The 16,114-nt window shown below is 42.5% G+C and overlaps 1 protein-coding gene across 1 annotated transcript in view; it reads right to left on the bottom strand.

Moving 5' to 3' along the window:
* LOC141130076 (uncharacterized) overlaps positions 1-16,114 on the bottom strand; it is a 122,363-nt gene that overhangs the window by 89,011 nt on the left and 17,238 nt on the right. The window contains exons 3-4 of the mRNA XM_073618042.1: positions 13,809-14,127; positions 12,404-13,760 (exon numbers count right to left, since the gene is read on the bottom strand). Coding sequence (XP_073474143.1) covers positions 12,404-13,760; positions 13,809-14,127 — 1,676 coding nt within the window. The remainder of the gene's footprint in view (positions 1-12,403; positions 13,761-13,808; positions 14,128-16,114) is intronic.

Raw genomic sequence — 16,114 nt, 5'->3', positions numbered from 1 at the left:
GTACAGGTACATAAACAACATAGCATGATATAGGTATATATAGTCATACTGGTGAACTCTGACGCGTTTCGACCATTAACAGTAGAGGTCTTCTTCTGGGGGAAAGGAGTAAAAGAACTCTACAAAAAGAATGTATTGTAAAAATGCATACATTTAAACACCAATCTAAGTGCGGCCTCTTGTGGGCCCTTTTATTGGCTTTTTGGATGGTCTGCTTCTGTGTGGTCATGCGGGGGTTCTGGCCGCACAGCCGGGATCTTCGAGCAATCTCTGGGCACAGTACCTAGGAGGCGACCTTTACAGCCGTCAGTGGTAAATAGGATCTTAGAACTGCACTTGGTGTGTTAATATCATTTTACATTGATGTTTAAATGTATACATTTTTACAATACATTCTTTTGTAGAGTTCTTTTACTCCTTTCCCTCAGAAGAAGACCTCTACTGTTAATGGTCGAAACGCATCGGTCTTCACCAGTATGACTGTATATACCTATATCATGCAATGTTGTTTATGTACCTGTACGGTTGTATCACCATGATGTATGTGCAATGGCCTCATCCACAGAGCTCGTGTTTTAACATTTTTTCATGCAATTGTATGATAATACTTTTTCAATAAAATTTACATATTTTTCTATTTCAATTTGAATTTTTTTCTGCAACACAAAACCCCATGGGGACATTTCTTTCCAATCAAATTTTTTATCCTCCACTTGATTGGCTCCCTTTGAAGGACTCCTTTGCCTCCCCTCCTACACTATATTTACCAAAAGTATTGGGATGCCTGCCTTTACACACACATGAACTTTAATGATATCCCAGTCTAAGTCCGTAGGGTTCAATATTGAGTTGGCCCACCCTTTGCAGCTATAACAGCTTCAATTCTTCTGGGAAGGCTGTCCACAAGGTTTAGGAGTGTGTCTATGGGAATGTTTGACCATTTTTCCAGAAGCGCATTTGTGAGGTCATTCACTGATGTTGGATGAGAAGTCCTGGCACCTAAATGATTTGTTGCTCAGATTTGAACCTACTAAATCTCTAATGGAAGCACATAAATCAGGCATTTGGGGCCTGAGCATTCATGAAGCATCCACCATCATGAAAGTAGATTTATCATCCCAACTCATTCTCCAACTTCAGATCTCAGAAACTAGATCCCATCTGGCACTCCTTACATTATAGAAAATTGTATATAGCTAAAGTATGTAGATCTAAGTAAATTAAAAAAAAAACATTTACCATGATATTTCTATGACAAAAGTAACAGAGCGAACTCACTTTAAGTGAAACGACTCAAAGACGAAACCCGCCAGGTCACACCACACACTATTAGGGATCATACAGCTTCCTCTCGATTTCTCCTGTTTACAGAGCTGATCGAAAGTGAAAGTGTTTGAAAATTCCACATTTTGAGTTGTCAACAGAACAGGAAAGAGGGGGAATCTTCCAATGGGGGCACTAGTTCTGGTGACACGCCGGGATTCCCTCACTTTGCAGGTATTTCCTCTCACTTCCTGTTTTGGTGATGGAACAGGAAGTGAAGGGAAATCACCCCAATGGGAAACTGAGGACAAAAATAAAAAAAAAACTGACAGGGGTCAGTTCCCTTCCTTACTCTATCCAAAATTTCAAAAAAAGTTGAGCACTGATGAGCACTGATAAGGTGGCACTGATGAACTGCACTGATAAGGCGGCACTGATGAGCTGCACTGATGAGCTGCACTGATGAGCTGCACTGATAAGCAGTGGACACCATCCGCTGCTTTACTTACACCGTCCTCTGCCAAATATCTGTAGGAGGCGCTGGTAGATTTATGATCTACCATCTGATAGGTAAATTTAGTGAATTGCTCGTTAGGGGAGTTAGATTTGCCTCTGTTCCAGCTTGGCTGACGTTGCATGTGGTTCCACACTGAGCCGGTGGGTGTCGCTGTTACCATTGGCTGGTGTTGGAAGGGCAAAGTGTCGAAGCGTATGGATGCTCCTCTGTCCCGGAGACAACTCGGTGGAGGTGGTCCTCTGAGTTGCATTATGTGAGAGGGTATTTATGGGACAGACGCCATATTTTAGGGTTCGTTTTACAGCCACCTGCTGGCCCTCCTGGCTGACAGGTATGCGTTAGAGTGATGCCTCGTGGTCCTCCGTTCTGGAGGCCCGCGCCACTGCGGCACGTGGGTGGGCCCAGAATCCTGTCTGGGGCCTACCACAGCAGCAGAGGAATGGTTCTGAGCTGTCTATCCAGAGTGAAGAAGCTGGACAACCGAGAAGATCCCAGGGAAGGACCCGTCATGGAAGGATCATGCAGAGTGCTGGTCTGGAGAGGGGCCTGGTGACTCGGTTGAAGGACGTATCCTAAAGTAGTTCTACAGCATAGTACTGCCGGGTTGGCTTAGAGGTCCAAGTACTGTGTCTGACATTCACTGCAAAAATTAATACATCCTGTGGCAGAAGATCGTACGGGTTTATGTCAAGCAAGTCTGTGGCAGAGACTTTTGTTCGTGTTACGTACTGGCTGCTAGGCAAGTAAGAGAGGCCTATCCAGGTGAGCAAAGATTGTGTCCCACAAGGGGATTGCATCCGATTACAATATTCAACTTTAAAGGACGTTCTCAAGTATCCTAACTTGAGCTATCTTGAGCTTCCCTGCAGTTTCCCTCCTGCCTCTTTCCTGCTACTTACTTCGTTACTTGGTTCAATAAAGCATTGGAAACGTACTCAAGTGTTGGTGCTTAAATTGTCCAGAGGTAAACTCAACGGAACCCTAGACCCGGTGCCGGTGAAACAGAGGTATCGAGAGTGAAGGTAACAAGCCCGCTTAAACCAGCAGCTCCACCGAGAGTTAGTGCTACACATGCTTTACAGTTATAAGAATTTCCCCTCACTGTCTGTGTTGTGCTCAGCAGTGTGTCTACAGAATGAGGGGTGTGATTTATGGTGAAGTGGGCGTGTTCACATTTACATGTACAGGCCTCGTGTCCCCTCCCACATTCACTCCAATATGCAAAGCATGATGGGAAATGTAGTTTAATGACAGTGTAAAGAGAGGGGAGAGGATATGATGTCATCACTGTTCTAACAGATCCTCCCGGGCAGAATACAGGATACATTTTTTGAACTACAGAACTGACTTCCTGAAAATTCAATTTGACTTTTCTCTTCAATGGTAAAGAATTTCACAAATGTAATAACTGTTTAGTGTTTTGTGTGTGGGGGAGGGGGGTGTACTAATGGGGGATTTTTTTTGCCAATCCCGGAGTTCTGCTTTAAAAATGCAAAAAGACCTCTGGCAGTAAAGGAGGTAAGGTGAGCTAGATGGGATCACTCTTCTGTAGTCACACTCTAAACATTAGAGCTCCCCCTAGCTGCAGCCTGGTAATAGCATTGCTAGGAGGTCTATTCATTGAGCTGCTCCATACTTCCCGTCTTTAACCACTTCCCACCCACCATATAGCAAAATGACAGCCAGGAATTGGTTTCATTATCCTGACTGAGCGTCATGTGACATCCAGCAGGATAAGCCACGACACACCGAATTCTGACACACCGCATCTCCAATCGAGGTAAAGAAACTCTGACGGAGACTCTTTACCACGTGATCAGCTGTGTCCAATCACATCTAATCACAGTGTAAACAGGAAAAGCCATGTATCGCACTGACAGGCGTGAGTAGAGGAGAGCCAATCGGCTTCTCTCCTAACAGGGGGGTCTGATTGATTATCAGTGCAGCTCCTCCAAGATGCCCACCCAGGACCACCAGCGATGCCCACCCATGGCCACCAAGTAACCCTACTAGAGCCCACCAGGGATGGCAATCATTGCTCATTAGGGATGGCACTCTGTGCTCATCAGTGATGCCTGCCAGTGCCTCTGATCAGTGCTGCCTATCCGTACCGCCCATCAGTGCTGTCTCTATGTGCCCTCCAGTGCCACCTATCAGTGCTGTATATCAGTGCTACCTATCAGTGCTGTATATCAGTGCTGCCTATCAGTTCCGCCGATACATGCCCTCCAGTGCCACCTGAGTGCCCATCAGTGCTGCCTATCAGTGCCGCATATAAGTGCCGCCTCATCAGTGCCCATCAGTGAAGGAGAAAACGTATTTATTTACAAACTTTTGTAACAGAAACAAAGAAAAATGTTTTTTTTTTCAAAATTATCGCTTTTTTTATTTGTAGTGCAAAAAATAAAAACTGCAGAAGTGATCAAATACTACCAATAGAAAGCTCTATTTGTGGGGAAAAAAATGTTGTTTGGGTACAGCGTCACACGACCGCGCAATTGTCATTGAAACTGTGAGAGCGCTGAAAGCTGAAAATTGGTCTGGGCAGGAAGGTGTATAAGTGTCCGGGATTGAAGTGGTTAAAAAAACATCTCCTGATATTTAGGGGTCTCCTAGCAAAATCAGCACACAGTACACACATTACACATTGTTAGGCACACAGGTATCCCTTTCATTGCCCCTAGATGTTATCCCCTTCCCAGCCAGTGTCAGTGTATAGTATTCTAACAAACAATGGAAAGAGGCGCTTAATCAAATCAATTAAATATGTAAAACAACTAAATAAAAATGGAAATTCAGTGACAGAAAATCCAATAAATACTCATGTCTACATCATTAATATTCCATTACATTGAGTGACTAAGATAAACGTAAAACAAAGTTACTTAAAAAAATGGATCCAAACAGCTAACTCCCAAAAACGACTAATAATGGAGCCTCACAGACGGAGAGTAAGTGTATCCGGAAGAGAATCTAGCGATAAATTTTCTATAAATGCATAAAAAAAAATGCCTAACATGATTTATGACATAATTATGTGAATTAAAAAATCAAAAGCCGATGAATACCACCTTACAATAATCAGATGTATAAACAGTAATGTGCAATAATTGTGCAGATTGAGCAAGTGTAAAAAGTTAATTAAAGCATAAAAGTAAATATATATATATAACATGTAATCACATCATGCCACAATTGTCAAATGTGAAAAAAATAAACCAATAGGTAATTAAGGTCCAGTAATGTGTGTTTCAAATAGTGAAACTAGAGTGCCATACAGATGAAGTCCCATATACAATACAATCCAAATTGTGACAATCTCAATAAAAACATGTGAAGGAAATAGTTCATCAAAAGATTCCCAGTGCCATCAATTAATTAAGGGTGTAGATAAAATGTATTCCCCCAGCCTCTCACCTCAGGGCTGAGCAATTGTGATCATTTTAATATTAACAAGTGAGAAAATAGTTCATCAAAAGATTCCCAGTGCCAAAAATCAATTCAGGGTGTACATAAGGTGTAGTTCCCCCATCCTCTCACCTCAGGGCTGAGCGATAACAGCCTTATAAATAAGTCATGACAATCCCATCCGATCCACGCTCTCCTAATCAGTGGTTTCCTTAGGGGTCTCCTGTCTATAACAACCTCCACTCTCAGGACGCCCCAGTTAGACAGTGTAGATCATGAAAGAAAAGGGGAGGACGCACTCCATAGTGTAGTAGTTAAAATCAATACATTTATTAAAATATCCACTTACAAAGAAATACTCTATCTTCTGCTAGTGATACAGCTGCCTCCCAAATCCGGTCGTGATCGGGAAGCTAACTCGTACCATTTAACTGTGAAGATATGAAATATATGAGCCATATCTTTCTATGTATCCAGAGTTCCTCTTCAACATGAATTTGCATTTCTTATTATTTTTCACTAAAATGTTTCTGAATTCTTTTGGTAATGCAACACATGTAGCTGACCAGTTGACATTAAATGTTCTGCCAATGACATGACACAATTCTCGGAAAAGATGTGATATGGAAAGATGTTGATACGGAAAGTCCCTGTCTAAAAGTCAAATTAAATCCTTTCAAATAATTATTATTCCTTTTTGTCAAAAATACTAGTCACTTGAAAATTAGCCAGGTCAAGATGACCCAAAAAGCTGGCCAAAAGTTATGTTGAAATATTTAGTGAAATGCGTACTTGTGATGTATAACTTGGGCCTTTTGCCCGACATAGACTACAATGTTAAGTTTTGCTATAAAAGTCTGTACCACTCTGTAACCTGTATCACTATTAGGGATGAGCTTCGAGTTCGAGTCGAACTCATGTTTGACTCAAACATCGGCTGTTTGCAAGTTCGCCGAACAGTGAACAATTTGGGGTGTTCGTGGCAAATTCGAAAGCCGCAGAACACCCTTTAAAAGTCTATGGGAGAAATCAAAAGTGCTAATTTTAAAGGCTTATATGCAAATTATTATCATAAAAAGTGTTTGGGGACCTGGGTCCTGCCCCAGGGGACATGGATCAATGCAAAAAAAAGTTTTAAAAACAAACGTTTTTTCAGGAGCAGTGATTTTAATAATGCTTAAAGTCAAACAATAAAAGTGTAATATCCCTTTAAATTTCATACCTGGGGGGTGTCTATAGTATACCTGTAAAGGGGCGCATGTTTCCCATGTTTAGAACAGTCTGACAGCAAAATGACATTTCAAAAGAAAAAAAGTCATTTAAAACTACTCGCGGCTATTAATGAATTGCCGACAATACACATAAAAGTTCATTGATAAAAACGTCATGGGAATTCCCCACAAGGGAACCCCGAACCAAAATTAATTAAAAAAAATGACTTGGGGGTCCCCATAAATTCCATACCAGACCCTTCAGGTCTGGTATGGATTTTAAGGGGAACCCCGCACCAAAATTAAAAAAAAAAAATGGCGTGGGGTCCCCCCAAAAATCCATACTAGACCCTTATCCGAGCACGCAACCTGGCAGGCCACAGGAAAAGAGGGAGGACGAGAGAGTGGCCCCCCCTCCTGAACCGTACCAGGCCACATGCCCTCAACATTGGGAGGGTGCTTTGGGGTAGCCCCCCAAAACATCTTGTCCCCATGTTGATGAGGACAAGGGCCTCATCCCCACAACCCTGGCCGGTGGTTGTGGGGTCTGCGGGCGGGGGGCTTATCGGAATCTGGAAGCCCCCTTTAACAAGGGGACCCCCAGATCCCAGCCCCCCCTGTGTGAAATGGTAGGGGTACAAAAGTACCCCTACTATTTCACTAAGAAACTGTCAAAAATGGTAAAAATGACAAGAGACAGTTTTTGACAATTCCTTTATTTAAATGCTTCTTCTTTCTTTTTTCTTCTATCTTCTATCTTCCTTCATCTTCTTCTTCTGGCTCTTCTGGTTCTTCCTCCGGCGTTCTCGTCCAGCATCTCCTCCACAGCGTCTTCTATCTTCTTCTCCTCGGGCCGCTCCGCACCCATGGCATGGGGGGAGGCTCCTGCTCTTCTCTTCATCTTCCTATCTTCTTCATCTTCCTCTCTTCTTCATCTTCTTCTCTTCTTCATCTTCTTTTCGGGCCGCTCCGCATCCATGCTGGCATGGAGGGAGGCTCCCGCTGTGTGACGTGTCTCCTCTTCTGACAGTTCTTAAATAATGGGGGGGCATACAAGAAAAAGACAATTCCATAGCTCAACTCACCAACCAGTCTGCTGACCAACCAAATTAACCCGTCTAACCGTATGTTAAAAGCAGGGGTTTAGTTAGCACACATTTGCAAACGCATGTGAAAGCTGCAAGGCCTCGTCAAGGCACCCTGTATTACTTGCAGTCCTAACACTACAAAATTTATAAGTGTCTCCACAGTGGAAGCACATGCATTGAATGGATAGGTGTGAGACAGGTGAGCCAGGAGGCTGCCCTAGCCCCCTTAAAGGGACAGGAGCACACTGGACACCCAGCAAGAGCACAATGGCAGCAAAGGTGTCCAGTGTGTCCCCGACCCACATATACTAACAGTAACAAAATAATGGCCACCGCCCACACCCATAACTGGCCTTCACAGTAAGGAGCACATGGAGGGCATATACATACAAGAAAAAGACAATTCCATAGCTCAACTCACCAACCGGAGACCCCGCCCCCCTCTGATGCACGGGACATGACAGGACTTCCCTGTGGCATTCCCCGTGACGTCACAGGGAAGTCCCGCCAAGTCACCGTGTGTCAGAGGGGGCGGGGTCACCGGGTGGCACCGCCCCGTTATTTAAGAATCGTCAGAAGAGGAGACGCGTCACACAGTGGGAGCCTCCCTCCATGCCAGCATGGGTGCGGAGCTGCCGGGAGAAGAAGATGAAGAAGAGAAGAAGATGAAGAAGAGAAGAAGATGAAGAGAAGAGCATGAGCCTCCCCCCATGCCATGGGTGCGGAGCGGCCCGAGGAGAAGGAGATAGAAGACGCCGCAGAGGAGATGCTGGACGAGAACACCAGAGGAAGAACCAGAAGAGCCAGAAGAACCAGAAGAAGAAGATACTTTTGTACCCCCTTACCATTACACACAGGGGGGTCCAGGATCTGGGGGTCCCCTTGTTAAAGGGGGCTTCCAGATTCCGATAAGCCCCCCGCCCGCAGACCCCCACAACCACCAGCCAGGGTTGTGGGGATGAGGCCCTTGTCCTCATCAACATGGGGACAAGGTTTTTTGGGGGGCTACCCCAAAGCACCCTCCCAATGTTGAGGGCATGTGGCCTGGTACGGTTCAGGAGGGGGGCGCTTTCTCGCCCCCCCTCTTTTCCTGCGGCCTTCCAGGTTGCGTGCTCGGATAAGGGTCTGGTATGGATTTTTGGGGGGACCCCACGCCATTTTTTTTTATTATTTTGGCGCGGGGTTCCCGTTAAAATCCATACCAGACCTGAAGGGTCTGGTATGGAATTAAGGGGGACTCCACATCATTTTTTTTTTATTTGAAATGTCATTTTGCTGTAAGACTGTTCTAAACATGGGAAACATGCGCCCCTTTACAGGCATACTATAGACACCCCCCAGTTACGAAATTTAAAGGGATATTACACTTTTATTGTTTGACTTTAGGCATTAATAAAATCACTGCTCCTGAAAAAACGGCCGTTTTTAAAACTTTTTTTTGCATTGATCCAGGTCCCCAAACACTTTTTATGACAATAACTTGCATATAAGCCTTTAAAATTAGCACTTTTGATTATTCATGTTCGTGTCCCATAGACTTTAATGGTGTTTGCGTGTTCGAACAAACTTTTTTCCTGTTCGCATGTTCTGGTGCGAACCGAACAGGGGGGGTTCGGCTCATCCCTAATCACTATCAATCCAGAGATGTGATCCGCTGTATGTACAATGCATATTCTGAAGTAAACATACATGAGACGAATGCAGCTCTTCTGGCGTTGATGTCCTTTACTTCAAGGTTCAACTTGACATAACCCGCCTTTCTTCTTTGACGCGTTGCGTGAGTGTCACGTCACTTTCTCAAAGGGTATAGAGACGGGTATGGCGGGGATGACTCATATAGCCAGAGGGTTACCATGGTAACCCCTGCTCTGCATACACTCAGCATAGCAATGAATGGCGCTCAGCATATAACATATAGCAGCATACAAGAACAGATAATGTTTTAGCATTTAGGAGAAAAATATATAAAAACTGTTTAAATGGGAAAAAAATGTTCTAAATAATGTATTAAAAAATCGGAGAAGGAAATAAAAATATAAAATTGATACACGCCCTCTAGTGGGCAGCCAAAATAATGCAAACAACCACATAAATGGATTTCTTACTCTTTACATTCACACTGCCATCTAGTGGACAAATAGAATATTCCTGAGACCTGGCAGCATATAAAATCAACAGCAAGAAAATTATCATGTATATAGCAGATAATTAGAATTAATTCTACGCAAATATTTCTAGCTTATTAGATGATTAGAATTAATTCTATGCAAATATTTCTAGCTTATTAGATAAATATTTTAACTTACAAAAGTGAATAAAAATATTTATAGCTTACTAAAAAAATACACAAAATACAAAATACAACCACTTTTCTAAAAAGCTACCTCAGAGCCAGGTACATAGAGGTTCAGATCGAACATCTATGTCATATAATCTAGTAATAGAAATTCATATAACATCCAATAAAAAAAAACTCTAAAATGTGTTCATTATTAACAAAAAGGACAATAAAAATGATAGTTTCAATGAAAAAAGGAGAGGGTGAAGAAATTGCTAGTAATGGAAAGTAGTGGAGTTAAGGTTGCATAATAAAGTTCAATAATTGGAAATGAAGCAATTTAGATCGAATTCCACATTATGCCCTGATGGCGCCAATGTACGAAGCTCATGGATCCAACGCTGATCCAACCCTGAGGTGAGAGGCTAGGGGAACTACACCTTATGTACACCCTGAATTGATTTTTGGCACTGGAAATCTTTTGATGAACTATTTTCTCACTTGTTAATATTAAAATGATCACAATTGCTCAGCCCTGAGGTGAGAGGCTGGGGGAATACACTTTATCTACACCCTTAATGAATTGATGGCACTGGGAATCTTTTGATGAACTATTTCCTTCACATGTTTTTATTGAGATTGTCACAATTTGGATTGTATTGTATATGGGACTTCATCTGTATGGCACTCTAGTTTCACTATTTGAAACACGCATTACTGGACCTTAATTACCTATTTGTTTATTTTTTCACATTTGACAATTGTGGCATGATGTGATTACATGTTATATATATATTTACTTTTATGCTTTAATTAACTTTTTACAATTGCTCAATCTGCACAATTATTGCACATTACTGTTTATACATCTGATTATTGTAAGGTGGTATTCATCGGCTTTTGATTTATTTATTCACATAATTATGTCATAAATTACGTTAGGCATTTTTATTTGATGCATTTATAGAAAATTTATTGCTAGATTCTCTTCCGGATACACTTACTCTCCGTCTGTGAGGCTCCATTATTAGTCGTTTTTGGGAGTTGGCTGTTTGGATCCATTTTTTGCAGTAACTTTGATTTACGTTTATCTTAGTCACTCAATGTAATGGAAGATTAATGATGTAGACATGAGTATTTATTGGATTTTCTGTCACTGAATTTCCATTTATATTTAGTTGTTTTACATATTTAATTGATTTGATTAAGCGCCACTTTCCATTGTTTGTTAGAGTTCCTTTATTGGTGTGGGAACACCTTTCTGGTGGCAGCTATATCAGTTATTTGTTACTTGCTTATATTATTGGTCTAAGGTTTGTGGTTTATGCATTAGTACTTGACATTATCAGTGTATAGTATTATCACTGATCTCTGTATTAGAGTCACTGGTGATGTCAGTGTCAGCTAGTCAGTTCCCACCCAGCGTCCGCCGCACTATCACAGTCCCACTATAAGTCACCGATCACCACCATTACCGGTATAATAATAAAAAAAAATTCCAGTATATATCCCATAGTTTGTAGATGCTATAAAACTTTCACACAAACCAATTAATATACATTTTTGGGATTTTTTTTATTACCAAAGACAAGTAGCAGAATACATTTTGGCCAAAATTTATGAAAAAATTAGATTTTTTTAAAATATTTAATATGTATTATAGCAGAAAGTAAAACAAAAAAAATCAACATTTTTTATTTATATAAAATATAAATAAATAAATATATTAAAAATTGTATTATATATATATATTTTATGTAATAAAAAAATGTTAAAAAGATTTGCATAAAAAAGCAATTTCCAGCGCTATTTAGCACAGCCCTAAATTCGAAAAAAATGGCCTGTTCATGAGGGGGGATGGGAACCTTCCAGAGCTGAAGTGGTTAACAAAGGGATTTCATATGATGGTCAGCTCCCTCTAGTGGCCATAATGAAGTCTTTTTCGTAAAAGGCTTCACATTAGTGAAAATACAATACCGCACTATGGCCACTAGAGGGAGCCAATGGTCATAGGAAATCAATGTATGAGATAAAATATAGACAACATTCCTCACAGCTGGGTGAATTTCTGTCATATTCATTCAACAATTTAAAAAAGAATGAGAACACTAAGTGTTTGCAAAGCTTACATCACATATCAATGAAAGGCGATGACTCCATTTTTATATTTTAATCGTTTTTATTGGAAGTTCTCTTATTGAACAATCAGTTACAAAATACAAAGTGTTACAAATGACAAGTGACATTGTCCATCCTTGTTTAGATAGACATAGCACATTGACATGGAGTGATAAAACACAATATAAGTGGGATATTTGTGAGACAAGTCCTCCCTGTGTACGGGCCAATAATAAAGGACATCCAGGGACTCACACCCCCCTTCACACACTCACCACAAATATATCCCCCTGCTTCTTATATGATGGAGATCAGCCATGGAGTATATCTGAGGTGTATATCAGGGTGTACTTCTTCCCCACATGAGAGCTGTGGTGTCCAGCAACATTCATATAGAAGACATTTCCCACACTCAAGTCACTAATACACCTCGGGGGGTTGTGTGGGATCCCTGATGTACAGGAAGACAGGACTTCAGTGAGGAACAATTCCCTCACTCAGGACAGGAATACGGCTTCTCCCCCGTGTGAGATCTCTGATGTGTGGAAAGATTGGACTTCTTTGAAAAACATTTCCCGCACTCAGGACAGGAATATGGCTTCTCCCCTGTGTGAGATCTTAGATGTGTGGAAAGATAGGACTTCCTTGAAAAACATTTCCCACACTCAGGACAGGAATATGGCTTCTCGATTGTGTGAGATCTCTGATGTGTGGAAAGATAGGACTTCCTTGAAAAACATTTTCCACACTCAGGACAGGAATATGGCTTCTCCCCTGTGTGAGATCTCTCATGTGTGGAAAGATCGGACTTCCTAGATAAACATGTCCTGCACTCAGGACAGGAATACGGCTTCTCCCCTGTGTGAGATCTCTGATGTGTGGAAAGATTGGACTTGTCTGAAAAACATTTCCCGCACTCAGAACAGGAATATGGCTTCTCCCCCGTGTGAGATCTCTGATGTATGGAAAGATGGGACTTCCTTGAAAAACATTTCCCGCACTCAGGACAGGAATATGGCTTTTCCCCCGTGTGAGATCTCTGATGTTTGTAAAGACTGGACATCTGTGAAAAAAAAATTCCGCACTCAGGACAGGAATATGGCTTCTCCCCCGTGTGAGTTCTCTGATGTTTGTAAAGACTGGACGTCTGTGAAAAACGTTTCCCACACTCAGAACAGGAATATGGCTTCTCCCCTGTGTGAGATCTCTGATGTGTGGAAAGAATGGACTTGTCTGAAAAACATTTCCCGCACTCAGAACAGGAATACGGCTTTTCCCCCGTGTGAGATCTCTGATGTATGGAAAGATTGGACTTGTCTGAAAAACATTTCCCGCACTCAGAACAGGAATACGGCTTTTCCCCTGTGTGAAATCTCTGATGTGTGGAAAGATTAGACTTCTGTGAAAAACATTTCCCGCACTCAGAACAAGAATATGGCTTCTCCCCCGTGTGAGATCTCTGATGTGTGGAAAGATAAGACTTGTCTGAAAAACATTTCCCACACTCAGGACAGGAATATGGCTTCTCCCCCGTGTGAGATCTCTGATGTGTGGAAAGATAGGACTTCTGTGAAAAACATTTCCCACACTCAGGACAGGAATACGGCTTCTCCCCTGTGTGAGATCTCTGATGTGTGGAAAGATAAGACTTGTCTGAAAAACATTTCCCGCACTCAGAACAGGAATACGGCTTTTCCTCCGTGTGAGATCTCTGATGTTTGGAAAGATGGGACTTCTGTGAAAAACATTTCCCGCACTCAGAACAGGAATACGGCTTCTCCCCCGTGTGAGATCTCTGATGTAAGGAAAGATAAGACTTGTCTGAAAAACATTTCCCGCACTCAGGACAGGAATACTGTTTTTCCGCCATGTGAGATCTCTGATGTTTGGAAAGATTGGACTTCTGTGAAAAACATTTCCTGCACTCAGGACAAGAATACGGCTTCTCTCCTGTATGAGATCTTGTATGCTCATTAAGCTTGGATTTATAATGAAAACACTTCCCGCACTCAGTACAGGAAAACCTCTTCTCTGTTGGAAGGACGGCACCGTCCCTCACAGTCTGAGGTTCCTCAGGATAAGAGGAAGACGATGGTCCATCTACACTGTGTGGTGCCGGATGGACATTTGAGGTAGTCGGGTTTTCTCCTGGACTATACTGTGTGATGTCCTCATCTTCTACTTCACAGTCTGGAGACAAAGTGAGACAATCCTCTGAGGTTTTCCTCATCTCCCGTCCATCTACTAAAATAGAAATACAAAGATTATTACTAGACATGAGCAGATTGGTTCCCCTAAACCAGGACTCCGCCCACATCAGGCAGCTTTGTCTCTGAGAATCTTACAATTCCCCCCTCAATGTAACTAGTAAATGGGTCCTCTGATCTCCTACCAGTTCATTTCTTTATTCATGGACCTTAGTCAGAGAGTGAGGACACAACGAGAACTGTCTTCTATAGGAGTGACAGTGATGAGGGGATTATAGGACGAGTGTCCCCACCCCCTCTATCACTCATTGCCATCTTCCCAACACAAGAAGTCCTGAACTCCCTGAATTAGTCATGAATAACAGCGGGGCTGAGCTCCACCAGAGGTCAGAGAGTGAGGATGGGAGGAGAACAACCAAGATGAAGACTGGACTGATCCTGAAGACCACCATCATTGGGTTATTGACTCCTCCCTCATTATCACTTTCTGTTTAAGGTTCCAAAGTTTGAGGATGTTATCACATTATTATCAACATGTAAAAGTATGTGCTCCAATCACATCATCAGATATAAAATCAAACCACTATAATCTGATTCCATCCTGAAATGAAATAAGTAATCAGGAAGCTGCTGACATAATACCCAGATATGAGGTATAACAGAATTCCTCCAAAATATGCAGCGCTGGCCCTTTAAATAATATACAAAAAACACACCACAGATGAGGTCATCAGGGGCTTGATCACTGATCCAATCCCTGATGTGATGATGTCAGTACATTTGGCGGAGCATAGCAATCTAATGTCATCACGCCCATTGCGGCAACAGAAGGAAGAGATCTTCAGGTCAAGGTGAAGCAATAGACTGAGCATATTAGTATAAGGCTGCTTTCACAGTGATGTGCTGCGGTTTACCCACACCGCGGGTGCAGTGCAGTGTACCTGCAGCTTTCCTGCGTGTTTTATGTACTTATCCATAGACTTCTATTATATCCTGCGGGTTTGGTGCACTTATACATAGACTTCTATTATATCCTGTTGGTTTGCTGCACTTTCTGAATGCAGGAGATTTGAGACGCTTTCAGAAAGTGCCCCACACCTGCGGGATATAATAGAAGTCTATAACAAAGTGCATCTAACCCAGGACAGTTGCAGATGCACTGCGTTGCACCTGTGGTGCAGGTAAACTGCAGCACATCAGTGTTAAAGCAGCCTTATTGGGTGCTCAGAACAGTAAGGGTTCATTTACATTTGTAGTTTGAGGGGTGGTAAAACCCCATAGTAAAAATGTGTTTTATCACCCCTGCCCCAACCACATCCCCTTTAGCTGCAGTGGCCAGGGGTGTACATATGTCGTAGCTGTAGCAGGAGTTATATGCATTGTCATGGTTGGTGGATGTCATGATTTGTGTATGTCATGGTTGGTGGGTGTCATGGTTGGTGGGTGTCATGGTTGGTGGGTGTCATATTTGGTGGGTGTCATATTTGGTGGGTGTCATATTTGGTGGGTGTCATAGTTGGTGGGTGTCATGGTTGGTGGGTGTCATGGTTGGTGGGTGATATGGTTGGTGGGTGACATGGTTGGTGGGTGACATGGTTGGTGGGTGACATGGCTGATTGGTGTCATGGCTGGTGGGTGACATGGTTGTTATGATTGGTGTATGTCATGGTTGGTGGGTGTCATATTTGGTGGGTGTCATGGTTGGTGGGTGATATGGTTTGTGGGTGACATGGTTGGTGGGTGACATGGTTGGTGGGTGACATGGTTGGTGGGTGATATGGTTGATGGGTGACAAGGTTGGTGGGTGACATGGTTGATTGGTGTCATGGTTGGTGGATAACATGGTTGTCATGGTTGGTGGGTGTCATGGTTGGTGGGTGTCATAGTTGGCATAGTTGGTGGGTGTCATGGTTGGTGGGTGACATGGTTGGTGGGTGCATTGGTTGGTGGGTGTCATGGTTGGCATGGTTGGTGGGTGTCATGTTTGGCATGGTTGGTGGGTGTCATGGTTGGTGGGTGTCATG

Source organism: Aquarana catesbeiana, linkage group LG02, assembly GCF_042186555.1.
Source record: "Aquarana catesbeiana isolate 2022-GZ linkage group LG02, ASM4218655v1, whole genome shotgun sequence".
Lineage (NCBI taxonomy): Eukaryota > Metazoa > Chordata > Amphibia > Anura > Ranidae > Aquarana > Aquarana catesbeiana.
This window is presented reverse-complemented; position numbering and strand designations above follow the sequence as displayed.